The 22,468-nt window shown below is 47.8% G+C and overlaps 1 protein-coding gene and 1 long non-coding RNA gene across 7 annotated transcripts in view; one reads left to right on the forward strand and one right to left on the reverse strand.

Annotated features, from left to right (window-relative positions):
* The window catches only part of lnx1 (ligand of numb-protein X 1), a 29,108-nt gene that overhangs the window by 1,078 nt on the left and 5,562 nt on the right, over positions 1–22,468 (reverse strand). Inside the window, exons 1-9 of one of the 5 annotated variants that reach the window (XM_037113686.1) lie at positions 21,257–21,409; positions 10,776–11,026; positions 8,487–8,642; positions 6,290–6,498; positions 5,685–6,113; positions 4,350–4,484; positions 2,249–2,426; positions 896–1,142; positions 51–209 (exon numbers count right to left, since the gene is read on the reverse strand). In XM_037113686.1, the coding sequence (XP_036969581.1) occupies positions 51–209; positions 896–1,142; positions 2,249–2,426; positions 4,350–4,484; positions 5,685–6,113; positions 6,290–6,498; positions 8,487–8,642; positions 10,776–11,026; positions 21,257–21,348 (1,856 nt within the window). In that variant the 5' untranslated portion in view covers positions 21,349–21,409. Of the gene's footprint in view, positions 1–50; positions 210–895; positions 1,143–2,248; positions 2,427–4,349; positions 4,485–5,684; positions 6,114–6,289; positions 6,499–8,486; positions 8,643–10,769; positions 11,027–20,974; positions 21,040–21,256; positions 21,410–22,468 lie in introns of those variants that run through there. The other 4 variants (XM_037113685.1, XM_037113687.1, XM_037113684.1 and 1 more) reach the window with 4 other exon arrangements.
* On the forward strand, positions 4,388–22,063 carry LOC119028126. Of its 2 annotated transcripts, none has more exons than XR_005077608.1 (3): positions 4,388–4,519; positions 6,296–6,449; positions 21,605–22,063. It is a non-coding gene; the product is annotated as an uncharacterized LOC119028126 (long non-coding RNA). The 2 variants fall into 2 exon arrangements; XR_005077609.1 differs by lacking the exon at positions 4,388–4,519 and adding an exon at positions 5,112–5,475.

Here is a 22,468-nt window from a genome sequence, read left to right on the forward strand (position 1 = left end):
ATAAATAAAACATTTCGTTCACGGGCAGTATTAAGTGATGTGCTGCATACCTTATCCTGCCATCGTTGTAGGCCGGCGTCCCCTCCACGATGGAGCGGATAAAAAAGGATTGATTGCAGTTGACCTCCTCCTGACCTCCCACGATACTGAAGCCCAGGCTGCCCGAAGTGCTCCGCCGCAGGACAATGTCTTTGCAGCAGTAGAGATGCCTGCAAGGGGAGCCAAGGGAGAGATTAAAAACACTAATCTCTCAACTGCATCTTTTAATTATATATACTCTATATCTATTCCTCGCTGGATTGCTGAAACCAGCCACGTGCTGAAAACAAAGGCTCTTTGAAAGAAGGTGTGATTTATTTCTCCCAGGAGATGTAGAAGAATGAGAATAGTTGGACCCTCTGTATTGGTCTCATAAAGATAGCCCAGGGCTGAGTGAAAATGATATTAAAATCTTCTTGGATGCACCGCTGTTGTAGACATTTCCATGGTGACTCAGAACTTCTTTCTGACTCCTAATCAATTCACTGTTTGAGGAGAAACACATTTTCATTTCACTTTTAAGTAGCAGCGGCAGCAGCTGTTTATTGCTGTCAGTGCACCGCACTCTCCCTGACAGTGCATTGTAGTGAGATAAATTCACATGTTACACTCCGAGGAAAAGTTTTCCCTTCTCATAACTTCAGCTGATATAATAGCGGTGAATATTAAAGCTGAAAAGTTAGTTTGAAAGTATAATGAGCTCTCTCTCCCCAGCTGGCTCTGTCAAAATTGCAGTTGGCACCAGCTGGCAGAGGTCACAAGGCCCAGTGTGGTGCGGGGTGTGAATTATATTGGAGTGGGGAAAGTAGAAAAAAATGTCTGTATAGTGAAAACTGAGACATCAGTGGGTGCTCACCTGGGTAGCTGCAGCCATGACACCCACAGTGGGGAGTAATCGTCGTTGGGTAGTGGGCTCTTGGTGCTGTCTGTGGGTGAGGGTGTGAGACAGGGCGACAACGGGCACTCTTGCATGCTTTCCTCCGGAGGACGCATCTCCAAGACCTTTAGCACGACGGGAGATGAGGTGTTCTTCAAGTTGGCAACAGCTTCGCCTCGCGTCACCCCCGTCAAGTCCACCCCGTTCACGTTTAGCAAGATGTCACCTGCGGGGAAGGAAGTGGACAGCACAGTTCATCCTCTGCCCACGGTTGTTGCCCTGTTGAACGCTTTTCAAAAGACCTGGCGGAGCAGGGACTTATCATCTGCCTGTTTAATATTCAGCAACCTTCCCGTTACTACACAAAGGCAGGAAACCGAGTGCCACCTGTGCTCTAAAAGGCTTCCTCGCGATGAAAGTGGTGCAAAGAAAAACAGACGGCACTGTCTAGCTTGCTAGTAAGCCCTGCATGGATATGCAAATGCACAAGAATGGTCTATTCCAATACACAAACATGTCTCATAACTGCACAAACACAGACAGCTGCTGCTGCTGTGTCCCATATGAATAGAGTAATGTGCATCTTGAGCCATGCGCAGGACAAACACACTCAATTAACTTGTGTTTTTATGAAGTTTTTATGCTCCATCGCAGCATTTCTCCAATTCCTCTCACACACAGACCTTCTGGCAGGAAGGAATGAACATAATGACAGATTTAATCTGTTCATGTTGTAAGATACTGGAATCAGCACTTGCAGAAAACTCTCCCTCCCCTGACTTCAGCTGCATTTTAGGCTACACACTGCTGCTGCTACATCCGGTTATTTGTGTGCAGCTCCATGTTTTGCTCTATTTCAGAGCTGACTGACTTCATATAACGAATTAATTACGTACTCCACAAATTCTCCTCTGGAACACAGAAAGTCCTTAGTGCTGCTATGCTAATGTTTGTTTGTGTTTTTGTCTAAGTGTGTCAAAGCCAATTTGCGGAGCGCTGAACCACAGCGCAGTTTTTCTGCTGGATGAATGAACTTCATAATGAAACATGAGTCTTAAGTGTTCATCAATCACTCAGTCTGTTATATACAAAGTATTAATCATCAAAGCCAAATCCATGACAGTCTACGTGACGCAATGTGAGCTCCAGCAGGCGACAACCTCGCCAAGCAAACGCTCCATCCACTAAATGAGAAATGATTTGCACAGAAGCACTGAACATGACGTTTCTTGTAATAAAACTTGGGAGTAATAGTCTGATAATTATAAGATGGAGCATGCAGGTGCGTACTGAAATGAGACATCAAAGAGTTCATTAGTATTTCATTATTACCTTTGCGAATGGAGCCCTCCTGTCCCACCACTCCGTCAGAGTCCACGTTCGTGACATAAATGGGGAGGTCCCACCCTCGGCTGGACATGCCGCCCGCCACCGTCATACCCAGGGAGTCGTATGGCTCCTTCGTCAGAGTGACCGTCTTCTCGTAGCATGCAGGCTTCTGACAAGAGTCCTTCACAGGCGATAAAAGACGGAGAGAAACAAGTTTTAGTGGGGGGGAGATTAATAATGGAGATCTAAAAGCAGCACAGCTGTTTTAGCCCCAACGCCATGTACTAATTTATGTCCCACCGCCGTGGTGGGAGATATAAAAACATGCAGGATATTCATAATTGAAGTTGTCACTGGGCGTCGTTCTTTGTGTATCCACATTCTTATAAACACAATTACTCAAAAAACAAACATGATATGAACTTAATTGTTGCACCAAGGGCACCTTCTATAGACTACATAATCTAATTGGGTTTTGGAGCTGCACATTTGCATATTAATAAGGACCGTTGTCTCTGGGAGCAGCGATAGACTCTTAATGATGGGAGAGCTCATATGAACACCATCCCGTGTTGTGCTATGGGAACAAGAGTCCAGTGACATAGACATAGTTGCTAATTAATGAATGACCTCATAAGCATAACTGGTCATGTATAATATATGGCGGTTATTAATATAGGACATCAAGCAGCTCGAGCGCCTCTTCATTTGGCGTGCATGCTGGACACAGAGAGACTGATTTATTCATAGGCGTCGTGATGCGCAGCTCGCTCTTGGTGAGCTGCGAGGCTGTGTGTGGGATGAAGTGCGTGAGGTTTTATTTACGGCGAGTGTGTCTGTGTGTCAGATGGGGGAGAGCGAGGGAGAGTGGAGTAGTAATGAATAACACATGGACACATTGAGGTTGATGGGATGGAGCCTGTGCTGCTTCACTAATGTGCTGCATTCACACATTTCTGCTGCGCTCACAGGAGGGGATCACTCGTGGTCACATGTCTGACCCCGGGGCACGACGCCGACTATGGCTGTGTGAACACAGTTACTGCCTGCATACACACAACACACTGTAGGTTGAGTAGACTGTTTACTGTGCACCCCTGTGGGATGTCCTGCATTTGTGAACATACATGCATAATACAACTTCATCAAGAGAGGAATGAGTGTACACTGCTCTCCGTCAGAACAGCTAGCTGCCCGGCTAGCTGAGCTAACTAGCTATGGTCAGCTACAGATAGCAGCAGTCCTCATCATTTGTTTTGAGTGTAAATTTGAAAGGTGGCCAATTGTTAAATATTGTACCTTCAACATATTGTATCTTTCTAGTCAATACTGTATAAAACCAGAGTGCAAAGTACACATGTTTTTTTTCTGGGCTTATTTGTTGCTTGTTCACAGTGACTTTAGTTATTTTGTCAACTTTAGGAGTGCTGGTAGGACTTCTTGCCTTGACACAGGTTTCCCTGGTCCCTAGTCTCTATGCCAAGCTTAACTAACTGGCTGCTGCCTGTACTGTCAATATTTACTGTACAGACTTTAGAGAGTTATCAATCTACTAATCTAACTTTCTGCGAGAAAGTGAATAAGTAACTTTCCCAAAGTGTCCGTCTACAGGATATTAAGCCCAAATCTTGAGTGGTTTGCTGCATTTTTTTAAGGAAAGTGAGGCCTGCTTCACTGACAGCAAATTTGTAATCATACATTTTCTGCTTCAAACAGTGAAACTAAAAATGAAATCTATTAATCAAAAAATAAGTTGAAGCTGTCAAATGGATCATTGTTAGAACTATAGGTATCACAAAGTTCAATAAGGATCTGGGAGAACTCTTTTAGGGAAGGATGGAGGAGGATGTCCTGAGTTTTCTGTAAAGTGAAAAAGGCTGATGTGGATGCAGCAGCGCTTCTCTGAGTGGTGGAGAGAGCCTGATGTACTTCTGTAATGACATGCTCAGCTTTGATGGGAGAATAATACCTCCACGGATCATTTGCACCTGAAAGGGAATATTTATCATGGGAAGGGGAGACGCAGGAACAAAGATCCACTCCATGTGTTGGTAGTGTTCTTGTACCGTGTACGTGTGTGTGCGCGTGTGTGTGTGCTGCTCACCAGGAGTGTTTGTTCTATATCCACAGGGGAATATGGTGGCGGGCCGTCCATGCCCCACGGGGCTTCTTGTAAGATGTCTGGGGTCGGTAGGCAGATCTGACGGGACACTATGAAGTGGACACCCTCCTCGCTTGCCTGGAGAACATTCAGAGTGAACACGTAGTTCAGACGTGAGTTGCAAATGATATTAAGGCAACAGACATCTGTAACAAGAGATTGACAAGACTGATATTAATCCCAACAGCAAGCTAGCTTATTTTAGGTAGCCTGGATTCATTGAATGGTGTCAAAATCTGCCCACCAGCACATTGAATTAGCATTGATTGTATATCCCTGCAAGGTTTGTGGACTCCTAAAAGTCATTAATAGTTAGAAATAGTTGGGCACAAAATCACCCTCAAAAAGGGTGAAAATTGTGTTAATTAGTGAGCTTGAGATGAGCTGGTAGGTGGATTTTGTTATCTTCAGATCGAGCCTGGCCAGCTGTTTCCAGTCTTTAGGCTAAGCTAAGCTGACCTGCCCCTGGTTGGAGCCCTATGTTCAGTTGACAGATAGCACCCTTTAAAAAGAAATTAGCAGGAAAACCAGTTAGTCATCGTTTAAAATTCATTGCCACCCAGTAATAATCTACTATAGTCTCCTCTCTGTGACTCAAACTTCGACTTCTGAATGCCAGTCCAGCTGCACTCATTCACACATTTACATGTAAGTGGGTCCAGGGGACACGCAGACTGTCTGGCTGCTTCGCTCTCCCTCCACTCTGTCATTCCTCTGAGATTTCCACTGGTCTCTGCAGCACAGAGCTGACTCCTGAATTACCCAGTCCGGCCCATTATTGCCTTAATTGGGCTAATTTAATTTCTTCCCTGGCAGTTCTTGATCTCTGACAGAAAGTGGCTGCTGTGAGAGGCCATGTTGGCTCCACAGAGACCCAGAAGAGCCAGGCAGCCTGTGCAGACAGGAACTCCGGGCCCGGAGACCCTGCAGAGCCAGCCGCAAACACACTGCAATTAACCACCATTAACCACAAACACACCACCATTGACTGGCATCAACCAGGAACCAGGAGACTGCCGCATGGCTCGGTCCATCAGGGACTAACCACAATTAAATACTATTAACTGCAGTGAGTGCAGACACAACAGCACAGCACAACACAATTAGCCTGAATCACCACAATTATCTTTAATACCTCCGGGACCTGGAGTCAGAACAGAACAGAACACAGTTGTTTATGGTGTGCAACAACATGTGGACTCATTTTACCGTCACAGCTATGCTAATCCCGCTGTCTTAGTTAAATCAATACTTTAATAGCGAGACCTGCTGACTGACCTGGATGAGCAGAGCTGCGTGCTCCGGCGCTCCGTAACGCAGATCGTGCCCGTTGATGGCCAGCACGCGGTCACCGACACACAGCTGTCCATCGCGTGCTGCCAGGCCGCCCTCCAGCAGGTGAAAGATGTAGACCCCGTGCTCCTCTGGCCGCCTCACTAGCTTAATGCCCAGCTGTTCCTCTGGAGTGGTTTTATTCAGGACCACATGGATGCTGTCATCCCTCAGGGGATGGTGGGGTAGGCCGTGGGACGGGTGGCCTCCTGCGATGTCGTGGCCGTGCCCGTGGCCGTGTGGGTGGCTGTGCGAATGTGAGCGGTAGCGATGGCGCTGTTCTCTGAGCACGGTTAGCCGGAGGAGTTGGCAGGGCTGCTTGAGGGTCGCCACGGCGTAGCAGTGGGGTACGTTGCTGATGTCAATGCCGTTCACCTGAAGGGGCAACAGAGATGTGGTTTAGAAATAGGACTTCTCCGTTATGGTTATAATGTGATAAGTGATATACGAAGGAAACTCAAGCAAGAGGTCCAGTCCCCTCTATATAGCACATAGATATACAACTTTGTTTACTTTTTACTGATTTGTAAAACTAATCTCAACTGTGATACCTTCAGGATCATGTCCCCAGGCAGCAAGCGTCCATCCCGAGCAATGACGCCCTCTCTGTAGATATCCTGGATGAGGATGCGAACCAGGGGGGTCTCATTGCCGCCGACGATGCTGATGGCCAGCGGCTCTGAGGGATCCGCCCGCGTGATCTTAATACTGGTAAGTTCCCCATCAGGGATCAGATGATGCAGCTGAGGAAGAGCCAGCACTGAAAGGGGGAAGGTGCAGAAGGAAGAGAAATGGCTGCGCTTAGCTCTGAATCTTACTGTACAACAAGAAAAATTTGACAAACAGCCAAAAAAAACAGGACAGGAAGTGGGAGGAAGAGAGACGCATGGAGGGAGAAAGAGTGGAGGACCGTGGTGGAGAGGTTCAGCAGTGGAACCAGCTGTCTCTACTCCCTCAGGTTACTAAAACAAACTTGTACAAGCCAAGAGGGAAAATCAACTTGGCTGATCATCCTGCTCGATGTTTGTATCATTAGTCACTTACATCTGTAGAAAGTATGCTTGGGAAAACCCTCGATTTCTAATTTCCACAAGGCTATTACATGGGCGAGATGCGAGGACAGTTGTACTCAGAAAACTATGCATGTATTTCAAACCATTGCCCGTTGTTGTTAACTCAAAAGGGCGTATATCTTCTTCATTTTTCCTGAACGAAATCTCCCCAAGCGTTGCACAAGAGATTTTAAATATGCATTTGTAGCACATTCTTAACCTGTTTATACGTCTCAGACTGCCATAGAAATATGTTCTTCTCAACAGTAATGCATTCATCCTCATTCAACATTTATGAAAGATGTGTACTTGTCCGCTACTTTTATTTCATTCACTCCCCCTCATGCCCAGTTGTGAATTACACCCTGCGGCAGAATGACACATCCTGGACCGGACCTTGTGGAGGTGGGTGTGGATCTTCTGTGACTATTTTGGCCAACAGCCCTCGGCCAATAAATGACAGAGAAGATGAACTCCTCGTCGTATTTCTTCCTCTTGCTTTATGAGAAATGTCTCTCTCCGTATCCCTCAATGGGCCGTCTCCCTCTGTGCCTCTGGCTCCGTAGCCTCAGTCGTTCGTTCTACTCACGCTGCACTTTCTCCATTCCAGAGTCAATACTTTGTCGTTATCGCAGCAGATTGCTTCCAGTGTGGAGACCACATTAACACAGGGACCTGCGGCTATTATGTAACCCCTCCTCCTCTCCATCACACTCTTCCAGCCTCCGTCTTTGTTCACCCCGTCATTTCCCTCTTTTTCCCCCCATCCCTCCTTGTGGACGTTCCTCTGCCATTATTTATTGTCTCTGTTGTATTTTCTGTATCCTCTCTTCCCTCCATTTGTTCTGCGTGGATCCATCTCTTCTTCAGACTTCCATCCTCTCCTTCTATCTTTGTCTCTCCAGCGGCAGGCAATGAATATTTAATCTATTCTCTCAGCCTCCTCGGTGATGGCCTCAGAGAATAATCTAGTCCCTGATCATTCGTCATCCTTCTTCCTTACGCAATACCACATCCATTCTCGTCTTCGCATCACGCCGCAGTTCTACTTCGACATAATGCTCTCTTATGGTTAACTATATTTCCTCCGCTTAAATAGCACCGATGTTGGGCAGCGGATTTTACATTAAATACCTCTAGAGCACATTTTCTTTGTGACATAACATGCCGTGTCATTGCCATGTCAAGAACACTGCTCTCTCTGGAGACTACTCCATCAAGTTGGCGCAAACCTGTTGACCCTGGTTGTTTTAGGAGGCAGAAGGAGAGGAAGGGGGGGATGCATGAGGAGATGAAGAGGCAGAGGAGGAGGAGAAGGGAGGGAGGACGTCTCCTCTGACCTCCCCTATTCCACTCTTGTCCAAAGTGCCTCGGGCTACCGCTCTCCCTCCTGATCTGTCTCTAGTGATGCACCGGCGGACTTATGCAATCTGCAGCTGAATTATTAAAGAAACATATGCTACTGTTACACTGTGGGCTCCCAGCCGTGTCACCCTCCTCATACAGCTGAGGGAACAACGCGGATACACACATTTGGAAGCACGCCCTCTCTCTGGAACCCTCTTCAGGGAATCACAAAGTGCAAATGCAGCAGTGACATAATACAGTCAAGACACAACAGAGAAAAGCACCAAACAAGCACAAAAACACACACGTCACAGGAGCCAAGCCGAGACACGCGAGCCCCGATCCATACCTTCCTGCGGCACACTGGAGTTCCTGGCGTTGTCCCTCTCCTCGGACGTCTCATTGCTCACCGCGTTGCCACTCTTGGTCCTCCTCAGGACGCTGAACGCCCGGTTCAACCTCCTGAAGGAACGGCTCCTCACTGAAGACCGGTCAAAGTTTCTGACTGCAGAGGAGACAGGGGGAGAAAGAGAGGCACTTTATAGATTAGCTCACCCTCAACATGCCCGGACATGTCTCAAACTGCCTCCGCACAGCCAATCAGATGACTTCTCCTGTCCTGTAGTGAGAACTGTGTTTGGTGTGTTGCCATAGGCGATGTTGAGACGATGGAATACCTGTGATCCAGGAGGTCCAGTTTGAACAATAAACTATAATACCGAAGGATTATCAGATGCCAAAACAGTGAACGGTGACTTATGATGTACAACTACAACCGTGGTAAGTCTGCAGTCATCAGTCACCCGTTCATCTTGATCATGGCGAGACAGAGTGGAATGATGTGCCTTTGTGAAGGGTACTGCTGAACAAAACTGAGCTTTATTAAAAGTTTTCTTTAGAGTTTCTGATCTCTAGTGGCGCCTTAGTGTGTAACGGTTGTGTATCGTGCACACAAACAAGGATGTGCGTGTCGATGGGTTTCTAGATGTGACTCCAATATTGAAATTAAGGGTATCTGTGAGTACCAATACTTCAACTTTTAGAACTCATTGGTACCCTCATATGAAAGTTAAATGAGTCAGCAACTCAACCTGACTTCATACATTACATGTAAGTTCTAAAAACATTGAATTTCATTATGACGGCTGTGGCTCAGGGGTAGAGCCAGCGTCCTGTTATCGGAAGGTTGCTGGTTATCGGAAGGTTATCAGAAGGTTGCTGGTTCGGTTCCCCTGGTCTGCATGTTGAAGTGTCCTTGGGCAAGATACTGAATGCGGATTGGTCATGTCATAGTCATCACACAGCGCCGTGTCAGTGCTGGCGAAAGTCATGTCATGGCCGGTACCTGATGTGCTCTACAAGGTCAGTATCTGTGCCAGTACCGATGCATGTAAACATAACTCTGTTTAGAAGGAAACACAGTGCACCATCAAGGCAAAACTTGAGCCAGGCAGCTTTTTTTCAAGCCCTGTGTACTGGGACACCTGCTGTGTTGCTGCAGTGGTCTTGCTGAGAGGAATAGAGAGGCTGTGTTTTTGCCTCTAGTCCTTTTTCTTCTGAGGTGTATTTGTTGAGTTACATCCAACATGCTCAAATATTGTCCTTTTTTTGTGGATGGATGAAAGCTTTCAACTTGTGGCTCTTTAATTAATAAACCCAATCTGTGCTGAGTATAGTAACAGGGTTGCATAACTGCTGCAGTGATGTAACACACCCTGGACTTGACAACATTCAAAACGGACCCTCCCCGCGAGACCGTTGTCTAGTACTTTGCTTTTCTTGGAAGAGGAAGAAGAAGAAAACAGACATGGTGGAGGAGGCTGCAGTGGAGAGGCAGCTGTCCCAGCCTGGCTGCACAGAGCACGGGGCAGCGAGCCTCTGCAGCGCCCCTCCCTCCCTCTGCGGGCCCGGGGAGATGCGAGGGCTCCTGACAGCCACATTATTCTTTAAAAGCACCAGCCGCTTCTGGAGCTGACAGCTTGTTCAGCAGTAGTGGCGCTCGTGGTGGTGGTGGGCGCTCAGCCGGCCAGGCTAAAAGTGCTGGTGCAGCGTCATTTGGTGTCCCCACTGCATGTGTGTGCTCACACTAGGGGTGGGGTGGGGTTGGTGGGAGCAGAGAGGAACACTCGTGACTGCTTCCTGGTTTCACAGGTGGGAGACACGGAGTGAGAGGGGTGTATCAACATACACTTTCATCAGCTATATTTAACCCAGCTCTCCTTCTGTTTCTCCTTGACTGCATAATGTACCTGCCCTCTCACTCTCAAAGAGAGATTTTATGGATTGCTGAAAAAAACAAAAAAAACAAGCCGGCGGTGCTAATTGGCTAATAGGATTTCTATCAGAGTACGTTAGGGAAAACAAAGACTGTATTCGAGGTTGAACGAGCGCCCTGGTTATAAGTCTGCAGGTGTAAGTGTATGTTTGAACATAGGTCGCTGGCATCTGGTTTTGACTGGGAGACTATGTAACCGTGGAAGTGGAAAGCTCTCTACGCTGTATTGATTTTCAATCTGTCATTCTGGCAAGCACTCCCTCCAGCTCCCTGTCTCTGGACGGGTAACATCAGGGTAACGTCATGCAGGACTGAACATGACCACACACGAACACAAACATCCGTTCGCCCACTCACACTCACTCTTCTTGCTGCTGCTGCGGGCGGCCAGGCTGGTTGTGCTGCCCGACTGACTGTTGGGGTCCTCCATGCTGGGGTCGAAGGCGGGGTTGACCAGACCGGGCTCGTCCGACAGAAGGGCCACGGCGGCTGAGGTGGGGCCGTCATTGGGCAGCGTGGCGATGGTGAGCTCCGACGTGCTGTCGGTGCATTCACCCTCCTGCGAGCGCCGCTTCCTGTCCGCTGAGAGCCCATAGTGAGAGGCCCCTTTACACCTGCACACAGGGGTTTAAAGGTCAGTCTCAAACTCACGTTACACTGTCAGCATGGCGCGATTAACAGTGGACATGTTGATGAAATGATGACTGATGATTTCACAAAGGTTGCTCGGACTCTGTTGTTCTCTCTTATTATCACAGTAGAGTGAAAGTCAACAAATTCATGTTAACGTCTCACGGAAAGGTCACATTCTCAAGACTAATGCGAGCAGATTTCAGCATCTCGGCCAGCCTGAGGCGTTCTGCACACCGACCTCCGTCGTCTGCTTTGGGACTGCCTCACACAAAGACTTCTTATCTGACCTCAACACTTCAAACAGCACTTCTCTGAGATACCACACAGCCCGTACAATAAACCACAACAACATGACTATAGTTCCTGGTGCTCTCACTTGAAATTATGCGGCACCTCTCTGAGAATGCACCAGAAATGTCATATTTACTCGCACAAAGAAAAAAAAATAATTCCTGCATGCCGTCTCTGTGACGGCATCTGTAATCACATGTAGGATGGGTTTTCTCTGTGGGCGTGAGTGTTGGCATCCCTGACAGATGATTGAACACAAATGTAAGTCAACACCCGTTAGAGAGCCGAGAGGGCGGGTAACTGACACGGCGTTTGAATATAAAACAGAGATCGTCTCCATGTTGTTTTTGTAAAAAAACAAATCTAATTCTCAAGTTCCAGATGTCTCCTCCCTGTCAACAACCAGGACACATTCACAGCCTCTCTCTCTCATTCACACACACACACACACACACACACACACACACACACACACACACACACACACAGATACACACATGTACACACTTGCGCACTTATTATGCTGCACGCCATAAAAGGCTTTTCACACTGACATTATTAAATTGGGAATGTTTGTGTGTGAATTAAAGATATCCCTACAGAGTTGGGTGGTGTATTGTTGGAGAATTTTCCTCCATCTGTAAGCCATAAAGGCTCTGAGCTGACGCTTCATCAGAGGCAGGAATAACACTGGCTTGTCTCTCCGGCTGTCTCTGCGGAGCCATCAGCACAAACATTAACTGGGTTTTAATGAGCTGGATCAAACCCAGCCTCCTCTTCAACAGTAGCTCTGAAAACAAGGAGCGGCATCATTCTCCTGCGCGGATACCCCTGGATCTAACACGCGGGATGTTAGGCCATGAATGAAGGGTCGAGGAAAAGCAAATGGTGGCCATGATTGCAGAGAACAACAAGATTACATGCCGGTGAGCCATTGGAGCCCGGAGAGGCCACTGCCCCCCTCGGGGCGCCACATCAGTGGAAGCAGCATTTTGTCTCAATAACACAGCTGTCAGAGTGGGTCGTGCACTCTGTCCATATTTCACAGGGAAAATCATTTCAACCTGAAGTGGGTCCTATATCTCACTTGTATCCATGGGACTCACTGTTAGATACAGCATTACACAGAGCTGAAGTACCTATTGATCTCACTCTTGAGCTCTGACATAACACTACAGTACAGCGCATATGTCTCTGCATGTGTGCATATCGATATACCTGCGTGTGGGCAGTGCCACTGGCAGTTATTCCTGTTCATTCAGTTAGTAAATTGAATGCTATCAAGCATGTCCGCACGGCATCATAGCACTTAACTGAGTGAAGTGCTTGAAACAGAGCAATATTTCAGTCAGCCGCAGAGGAGAGGGCAGCGCTGCTCTCCTGAGGAGGCAGAAGCTTTCCTCGTGTCACTCACGATCAATTAGAAGAATTAAAGTTGTATGCGGCTCGAAACACCACTGGCGCTCACACAACTGTCTTCAGGGCAGGAATAGGAGCGCCTCAAACAAATACCTTTGCACGTGAGTACAGAAAGGCAAATGTACCGGATGAACTGCCAGGAAATTTGCTACGGATATTAAAGTTCCCTGTAGGCTGCGTTCTAACTTTGTTGTTCCTTTGCCGTTTCATTTAACACCATCAAACTTTTCATTTGTTCACTTGTTCCACTACTTTGTGTTTAGTTAATTATAAACGCTAGGATGCTAATGTGCTAACGCGGTAAACATACACCCCCGAACATCATTAGCATCGTTAGCCTCGCCGACGTTGGCACTGAGCTCCCCAAACCACCGCGGTGCCGAGGTGCAGCCTCACACTCGAGCTCGCCAGCCTGGCTGCTGCTCCGTCCTGTGGATATTACACCACACTCAGACTTACAGATAAACAAACGGACTGACAAACATTACAGATTCCAGCTTTAATTGTCCTTACTGTTACACACATTAGAGCTGCTGTGACCATTCCTGTGCAACATTGTCCTCATTAAGTTTAATTCCTCCCAGCTGCTGTTAATATCTTCATCTATATATAGATCTGCTGCCTTCCAAAGTCTTGTGTAGCAGCACTGACTTCAGACGCTTAACTGAACAATTGCCTCCCTTTGATTTACACACAAGCACACACATGCACACACACACACACACACACACACACACACACACACTTTTGATAGGCTCATATAGGACTTCTGGTCCAAGCTGACTGTATGGAATTGAAGCCTTAGACAACATTCCCCAGTTTCAGCGCGGCTAGTGGAAAATGGAAAACCACAGTCAGTCAGTGGAGATGGCCGAATACCTTTGAATACAGGTTCGCTCAGTTACATAAATCTTACAGACCACCCAAATCTTTTGCTAAATGTCTGTCCGAGTAGTAATGAATGCACGCTACACATACGCTTTGAGAACGGGAGATCTTAAGGGGTTCGTTTCTAGTGCAGGCATATATATAGTCGGTGGATTTCAGACACAGAGGATATGAACCAAAGAAAAATATATTTAGAGCTGTCACTAGGAACACCAGATACAACTTGTAGTGTCTGATGAGTCCCAGAAACATAGAGGCCGTTATGACAGAGAGTCTAAGACAGCAGCCTTTGTTTGGAGTGCCATCGGTTTATTAAAGGCTTTGTCTCCCGTTAATTAAAATCTCCTTCCTGCAGGGCATAAGTTGCCTTAAAAGCGTAGCCATGTCTCAGCTGCCTAGACTTTGAATGTCTGACTTTTAATGCTAAGGCCACCGTCTGTGCTGTCTGAGGTTAAAGGCGGGGACGCATGACAGAAACCCCTTGTATCCCTCACCGGGGTGGTCCTGGAGTTTCAGAGCCGAGCTACGCGGGCCAATTAAGTTGCTAGGTGCTGTGCGTCGAGGGAGGTATGCCTGCAAAGATCTCCTCACTTTTCATCCCTGTTTTCCTTTCTTCTTTTCATCCTTGTGTAAACAAACATCCCTTATGTATAAAAATCACGAGTGCTCACGCAGAGCTACCCTTTTTTTCTCATCATTTTTCAGGTGGGTGGGTGGGGGGGTGATCGCTGAGCTCAGAGGATGCTCATTAGCGCTGCAGTATCCGTGTCTCGGTCAGCGCAGCCTCAGTTATCACATCATCTCTCTAAACCCCGGGATCTGTGGTGAGATAAGGAGCGAAGACACCAAAACATCCTCAGCACTCTCACCCTCCTCTTATCCCTCATCCTCCTCCACCTCCTACTCCCCCCCCTTTTTTTTTCCTTCCACCCTCTCCGTTAACAATTACCCGTGATGCTTTCGGTGGCACTGTGGTCGTGCCGAGGCGCCCTGGCTGTGACACAAACAGCCCCGTTCTTGTGATGTGAAATAAACACCAGCTCACAACTCATCAAAGCCTGTGAGATTCTCCAATCCTCTTTAGGGGTGAGTGGATTATCCCTCCTAACCCAAATACTCTCTCCGCTCCCTGACTGCCACGGACAATCGTGTTGGGCCACACACGGCATGCAGCGCAAATTACCTCGGCTGAGGTGACAATTCCAGGTCAGGCAGTCAGATACGCAAACTGGGATGTGTCTCAGCGGACATGTTCACACGCCGGCTGATTCGTTTATTCATAAACGCGTCCTGCGTCTGTTGGGCTGCCCTGCGTTTCACCCACAAGTTTGGCAAACTTGCTAAGTTGAGCTTTCTTTTCTCCTTTATCTTCTTATTGCCTCCATATTTGTCTGAAAACAGCAACAGGCAGTTGTTCCTGACAACTTCTCACTCCTGCAGACGCTCTCGAAAATACACCTGACATGTGAGAACCCAAGAGAAATTGAGAGAATCTCCTCTTGCGTCATGAGCCCGGAGGAAGCCTGCAGGTTTTTCTCACCGTGGAATGTGTGGTACACAGTAAATGTGAAAACTATGGGGGAATGTGAGAGAAGCTTAAGAGTGACAGCATGTGTGCAATGAGTTTATTTTTGGAGCGCTAATGAATACGGGAATGAATATAAGCTGTTTGCACAATATTTAGCGACTTCTTAGTCCTACTGATTAGTTTAGAGCGAGAGATTATTTGTGTGTTTTGACAGCCTGTGACGAAGATTAAACAAAATGTACCAAAAAGTTCAAAAGCCAGAGAGTAACGCTGCCACTTTCACCAGCACATCTCACAGTGCTTTCCTGAAGGAGAGTTTTACATCCATTTACAGGTTAATGATTTTATTTTGGGTAACTGCTAGGACAGGTTGACATTCCTTTGTTGCTCAATTAACACATGTTCTCATACGGTATTGTACCGTGCTGTATTCCCCCTCTGTCTGAAACTCTGTGTTTTAGCTCCTGTCTCTGATTGGTCAGCTCATGCACACCTGAGCCAACACCGCTGACAGCGGCGCAGCCTCACTTTATTAATTAACTTGTGCCAAACAGAGGTGTTTACTGAAGTTAGCATGCTATACTGAAAACCTCTTTCTCCCACCTGCCCAAAGTGGTGTAAACAATGCTGCCTTGGTAGTCCAGCTAGCTGCACTGCTAACTTTAAACGCAGGCAACTTTAATAAAGGCAAACATTGGTTAGAAACCGTCATTAGAATCCAGAAATTATTCATATCTTTTTTTTTTTTTTAATGAAATAGAAGAGGATTTCTGCTTTGCACAACATCTTTTGCAGCTGATTCAGGGACGAGACTCTCGAGAGCAAACTCTGTCCAAAACAGCTGCTGGCTAAGACTCATCAAGGACCACCTCGCCTCAGACCAGACTGAGCAGGAAAAAACATGCAAAGCTCTGGGAAGCACCTGTGACACGCAAAGTAGCCAAACAAGAACATGAAGGGGCGCTGGTCATTACTAGAATTTATGTTGTTAAAGGCTTGACTTGAGCATTTTTCCTTGATTAAGAATAGTATATCAATTACTCGTTTATCACACATCAGGCCAGGTGCCAAACACATAAAGTAAAGTTTGATTGGGGGGGGTGGGATTGACATATTGATAGATAGATACATAGAGGGAGGGAGAGAGGAGAGAGAGACATAAAGACAGACAGAGTAATCCAGTTAATGATGAACTAGAGGAGTGTTAATCAGAGGATGCGCTGGTGTGTTGATTGGATCCGCCTGTTGTGAGGGGTAATCCCATCTGCTGCGCGAGGAGGGGGTGAGATCGCAGCTAGAGGGGCCGGACGCCGCCGTGGGAGGAAATTTTCAGCTAAGCTTGCGCCCAAAGACGGATCTGCTAAAACGAAGTAGGAGGCGAGGCTTTAGCTGGGTGCGACTTCTTGCACCCTTTGAAGACGACTGCAGACAAAAAAAAAAAAAAAAAACGAGAGTGAATGTGTACAGCGGCCCACGCAGCACATAAATCCCACCTTTGTGTTTCAACTTTGCTTTTGTGCTTCTCCCTGCGCGGCGAGCGGCTGCTCAGCAGGTTTGGCGCGCTGGATTCACCCTGCTGTGTTGTCAGTGCAGAGCCCTGCCCGAGTCAGCCGGTTAGGAAACGGCTCGAACTCTTTAGTCATGCCTTTTCAGCCGATCAATACGTACGATCATCAGTCGAGCCCTGACCTCATGATCAGGCTGGAAGGACAGTTATGCAGCATTTATTGTGTTGGTATCTGGTTTCAACCGAGAGGTCGATCTCACTCTTTGTCAGCGGAGAAGAAGAAGAAGAGCACAGGAAGTAATGCCACTGATTTATTCTCTGCTCTCTGGCTGAGCTGGATAATACACCTCACATATGTCCACCTCAACAGTGACGGACATGTTGTACACACTTCTGTGCACACAACTCTTACTGTAACTCCCTCCACACTACAGTGCATGAACATAGAGAATCCCCACCAGGCTGTTGTCCCACATTGCTCTCGGCACCTTTCGGCCTATATTTTTCTCACTCTGTGCCACACCAGATCTTGGCAGTGTCCTGTTTTCTCTACCTCCACGTGCCGTGGTTCAACTGGCTGAAACAGGGCCAGCAGCGATCAGCCTGACCCGGAGCCCTGGCACACAGTGGGGCACCGTTCACGTGAGAGATTAACTCTCCTCTCTCTCTCTCTCTCTCTGTCGGTCACACTCTGCCGGCTCAGGTCGCTCATATGGAACCCCTCCTACAGATTAGCCAGCCGCAGACAAGAGACCAGAGCAAATAATGCATGTTTAACACGCCAAGCCTCAGAGATCTTAAACGCCCGTGCGAGGCAGTGTGAGGTTAACTGACACCTATTTTCACAATACACACATCTTCAGTGACATGGCTAGGAAAGTAGGGCGCTCGTTGTAAATGATTCAGCACAGATTTGAAAGTGCACTGCACTGCGGAAACCAAAACAGCGTACAATAAGGTTTAGTAAACCTAATCCCGATCTTTAAAGGAGCAGTACGTAGTTTTTTTAAGCCTAAAAAGACTAAATAAACAAGCTCAGTTTCATTCTGTTTTACTTTGTTTGTATGTGGCGGACCCTGCCACCTTTATAGCTTCATACAGTGTTCTTAATTTCCTCTGAGAACAGCTTGCTTATTCAGTTAGGGAAAAGATGAATGTTTCTGAGTTTGTATCATTACCTCATTAATACTATGAGTATTAAAGTGTTGCGTTCAAATTTCTACTCCAAAGCTACGCAGTGCCCCTTTAAACCCTCTCTGACACTAATACCTGTTCACCTTGGTGCCGCTGTGCTGTATTTTTGCATGAACAGAGGCACATCTGACAGGAGGCCTCTGCTAGAATAAACAAGTTGACCCGCTCCTCACTTTGTTCATGAATAAATGAATACATGCATGATTCATCTCTTCTTTTGTGACTGTGTGCACACGTGAAGTGCAGCGCAGTTCAATTACACATGGTCAAATAGGGGTTTATGTGTGCAGATTTTCCCGCATATTTGTTTTGTGTAATATGAGATTTGCACGTTTGTCTGTCCGTTCTTCCAACTTCGGTGTGTCCTCTGCTCTCATGCTTGATAGCGTATGCAGCACACACGGCTCGACACTGTTGTAGCTTGTAGACTTTGTCCACCCATGCATATAAATGCTCTCGTGACGGATTCACTGAACGTGCTACATGTTGTAAATCTCACACACAGAAATAATTAAGATGACTTAATGTTATCTCCTTTTGAAGAGCTGTGCGAGTTGAATGATTTCCATCTCTCAGCCGCTCTCCCCCTGGCCTTTCTTTGTAGTTTTGGCCTGCTGGATACACTAAGACAAGGGGAGCATTCTCACTACAGATCAGGGATTAATATTTAATCCAAACAAACGTCTAATTAGCAAAGCCTGCCGCGCTCTCGAAGGCGAAGAGGGCACGGCGTGGTGCGCTTGCCTTTCACTCGAGATGGACCCGGCATAAACAAAAGCGCTCGCATTGCTCAGAACCGGTGAGTGTGTGGCGGCCGGGCAGCTAATCCTGTTAGAAAGCGTCCATGCCGAAGATGTCCGGAACACTGGGAAGTGCGCGCGGCTGCTGGTGATCAAACACCTTCGAGATGAAGGCTGAAAGGACGGAAGCTAAGCTAATCATAGTGTTTAAGACATCTCAGCGCAGGCCCAGAAATGAACATAGATTAATCATTAATGCTCTACAGCACTGCACTGTGATTATCAGGGGAGGCCATGTGGGCTGGGGGGAGGTAACAGGCAAGGTCTAATGTGTGTGTGTGTGTGCGTGTGTGTGTGTATGTGCATGTGTGTTAGAGAGGGAGGGAGGTGGGGGGAGGGAGGGAGAAAAGAATCACAATCTAGGTGCTCCCCTGTGTGTGTCAGTGCCGCTTTTTTATTGGCTGCTGCTGACAGAGTCAAACTGCAGTAACCACATTAAGCATTTCATCACGGAGAAACATTTACTCTCCGCCGGCATTGTTTGCCTCGTCCACAGCACCGACACGACCCGTATACGAGCCTGTGCACGCGTGTTTACGTGTGAGTAAGACTGACAGCCACTCTCATTTTTCCCACGCGGCGTAAAAGTCGCTGTGGTAATCAGGTAAATTGAACGAAAATCAGGGAAGAAAGCGGGGTGGATGGGGGGGGGGAGCGAGGCAGAAACGCCGGTCACACAGGAGGCGCTGGAGGCTGCTCCTGTCAGCGGCGTGGATAAAGACGAATGGTGTGCCACTGCTCTCCAGCCAGGCAGAAAAACACCACGTCCGCGTTTGTCTGCTCCTGCTTTCTCTCTCTTGTCATGTCATAATCAGCAGAAAAAAAAGAAAGAAAAAAAAAAACATCACTGTCACAGGCGCAGGAAAGCATTCAGACACACACTGTCAATACGTCTCACTTGGCCATGCGAGGGGGAAATCTGATGATTGTTTTTTTTTTTTTTTAGAAATGACCCACATACCGTGGCAGCCGTACGTATGGCCAGATGGAAGGCAGGCACAGGAAGTGACCTTACGCCCTCCTGTCTTCCCTCATCTCCCCTCTCCTCTCTGTAAACTCAACTGCTCATCCATTTCATCTCCATCCTTCCCCCCTCTTCCCATTCTTTCACGTATATAATCAGACGCAAGGATATTCCGTCTCGTCCTCCAGCTCCTCTGCTCACGTCTCCCTTCTCCTCCCCTCTTTGGCATCCATCGCCGGCCAACATGGGCTCGTGGCGTCTGCAGCAGCTAAAGCCCCACTCAGTGGAGAGAGCATACAATGAAATGAGAGGATTTGCGAGGCGCTCCATTGTTCCATGTATTCATGGAGCATAATGGGACATTTCCGTCAGGCTGGAGAGAGGAGCGGTAGCCCAGCTCTGGGATCAGAGAGCCGTGGCTTCACACGGTGCTGCTCAACATTAACTCCCACACAAAGAGAGTGTGAGGGCCAATACAGAGCAGAGAACACGTTCAGCGAGAGACGAGCCAAGAAAAGAGGAGAGTGTGACGTTTCTGCTCAGTCAGACAACAAATGTGAGGATCAGTTGTTCATTCAAGTCCAGAAAAATGCCAAACATTCGCTGGTTCACTCTTCAAAATGTCTCCGTCTCTGTTCGTCTCATTGTGGACTGAATCTGTCTGGGTTTCTGGGCTGTCGGTCGGACAAAAGAAGCAACATAAAGGACCTCTATGACATCTTTTAAATAAAAACAATTAAAATGAATCGCTAAAAAGTGCTGATAGCTCAGTTGATAACAAGAATATGCCTGCTGGTGTTGATGTTTTCTTTCCATGGTGTCGAAACTGAACAACAACTGCCAACGTGTCGCTGCCCACCTGTGTGTTTACGATGATGTAACTACTGATTAAATATTCATTCAAACAGGTGTGTTTTATGTTACGCCTTACTTTATGTTCCCGTTAAATAGATTAAAGATAATGTGTACGTATAGTAAAATGTAAACTGTATATCGAACAGATGTGAGGCGAGAGTAGCCAGCCATGAATTTTTAATGCTGAGGTGAGAGTCTGTTCCACAAACAAAACACACCGTGACAACAGCAGCCGCCCGTATGGTCAGCAGGAAGTCGTGCACACACGGCGCATATAGCTTACAACTGTAAGAAAACACGCGCTGACATTTCGCTCGGATCAATACGGCGCTCACAGACACACTCACACATGCCACTGATGAGAGAGAGAGAGAGAGAGAAAGAGAGGGAGAGAGAGAGAGAGAGAGAAAGAGAGGGAGAGAGAGAGAGAGCATGCTGCAGTGCTGTAGCATCCAAACTGTCCTGGACAGCACACAGTCCTACCTGCTGGCTCTACTGCATCCCAGTGCCACAGCAACCAGTGACCAAGGCATAAGAAATCAGTTCTATGGTCGTAAAGGCACACTTGAACTCTAGGAGTGATGATTAAAAAAGTTACACACACACACACACACACACATGCATGTACGTAAACACAGATGGCTGGTAAAAGTGACAACAACACATGCATGGACAGAGCGGCTGCATGGACTGTTGATGGAGGGGAGCGATGGGGGTGATGTTGGTGGAGAGGGATGCAGGAGGGAGGCTGAGTGATGTACTCACAGCTCAGAATAGAGGATGTGCAGGTTGCCCAAATTGTCTGTGTAGTTGGCCGGGCTGAGCCAGGGCAGGACCAGGAGCAACAGAGCCTTCATGGTCAACGCTCGGCTCTCTCTCCTCTCTCTTCCCCCCTCTTCCTCTCTCCTCTCTGCGCTCTCTCCTCTCCTTCTCTTCTTCTATTCCCCCCCTCCTCCCCCTCCTCCTCCTCCACCTCCAATCCTCCGAACCTGGCCGTGCTGACCCCCCGCCCGCCCCCCTCGCCTGCCTTCCTTTTCCAGAGGCGCTCTCGGTATCGGAATTAATCCTCCGCTTCCTACCTTTTTCAGCCTCTTTCCTTTCTTCCCCCCTCAGCTTCTCTACCTCTGTGCCTGTCTTTGTGAGCCGGGGCAGCTTCTTCCTGTGCCTCAGGCTGGCTGCCTGGTCATCTCAGCTGCAGAGGCAAGCGGGCCAGTTGCCAGAGGTTGAAGACGGAGCGGAGGAGGAGGAAGAAGCAGCAGCAGCAGCAGGAGGAGCAGCAGGAGCAGGTGCAGAGGAGAAGTCCCGTTGTGGCACAGGAGGAAGAGGAGAAAGTGCAAGAAGAAGAGGAAGGAGACCCATGCAAAGGTGGCACATTTGGAATACAATTTGAGATGTGCAGCCCCTTAATCTGCTCTGGGCACTGGCGAGTTGTAAGAGGATTTGCGCTCGTATGCGTGTGTGTGCATGTCTGTCTACCCGTCGGTGTGTGTGTGTGCGTGCGCGTGTGTATGTCAGAGAGAACGGCGCAGGCTGTGACTTATACTGCAGCAGAAACCACTGAGGGGGTGGGGGGGGAGCCGGAGCAGACCAAACAAAGACAGGAGGAGGGGGGGAAGGTACCTGGTGCTGCTCTGATTGGCTCTGCCCCTCATCACACGCGTACACACACACGCACAGACACACACACAAACACACACATACACACACATACGTACAACCTCTGCATTCACCTCCCCCCCTCCACCCCACCTCCTGCACATATGTTGGTCTGTGAAGGGGAGGATGGAGAGGAGAGGAGAGGAGAAGGAGGAAGGGATTGTGTCGCCTCCAAACCCTTCACCCCTCCTCTCCAGCGATGGACCGCTCCCTGCGCAGCAGATTGGTCTGATCGCTCAAAAGAATCTGCCTACATGTGTGGAGAGGGGGGGACAAAAAAAAAAAAAAAAAAAGGGCAAGAGCGTGACCAAAACACACCGG

Source organism: Acanthopagrus latus, chromosome 11 (assembly GCF_904848185.1).
Source record: "Acanthopagrus latus isolate v.2019 chromosome 11, fAcaLat1.1, whole genome shotgun sequence".
In the NCBI taxonomy this organism is placed as follows: domain Eukaryota; kingdom Metazoa; phylum Chordata; class Actinopteri; order Spariformes; family Sparidae; genus Acanthopagrus; species Acanthopagrus latus.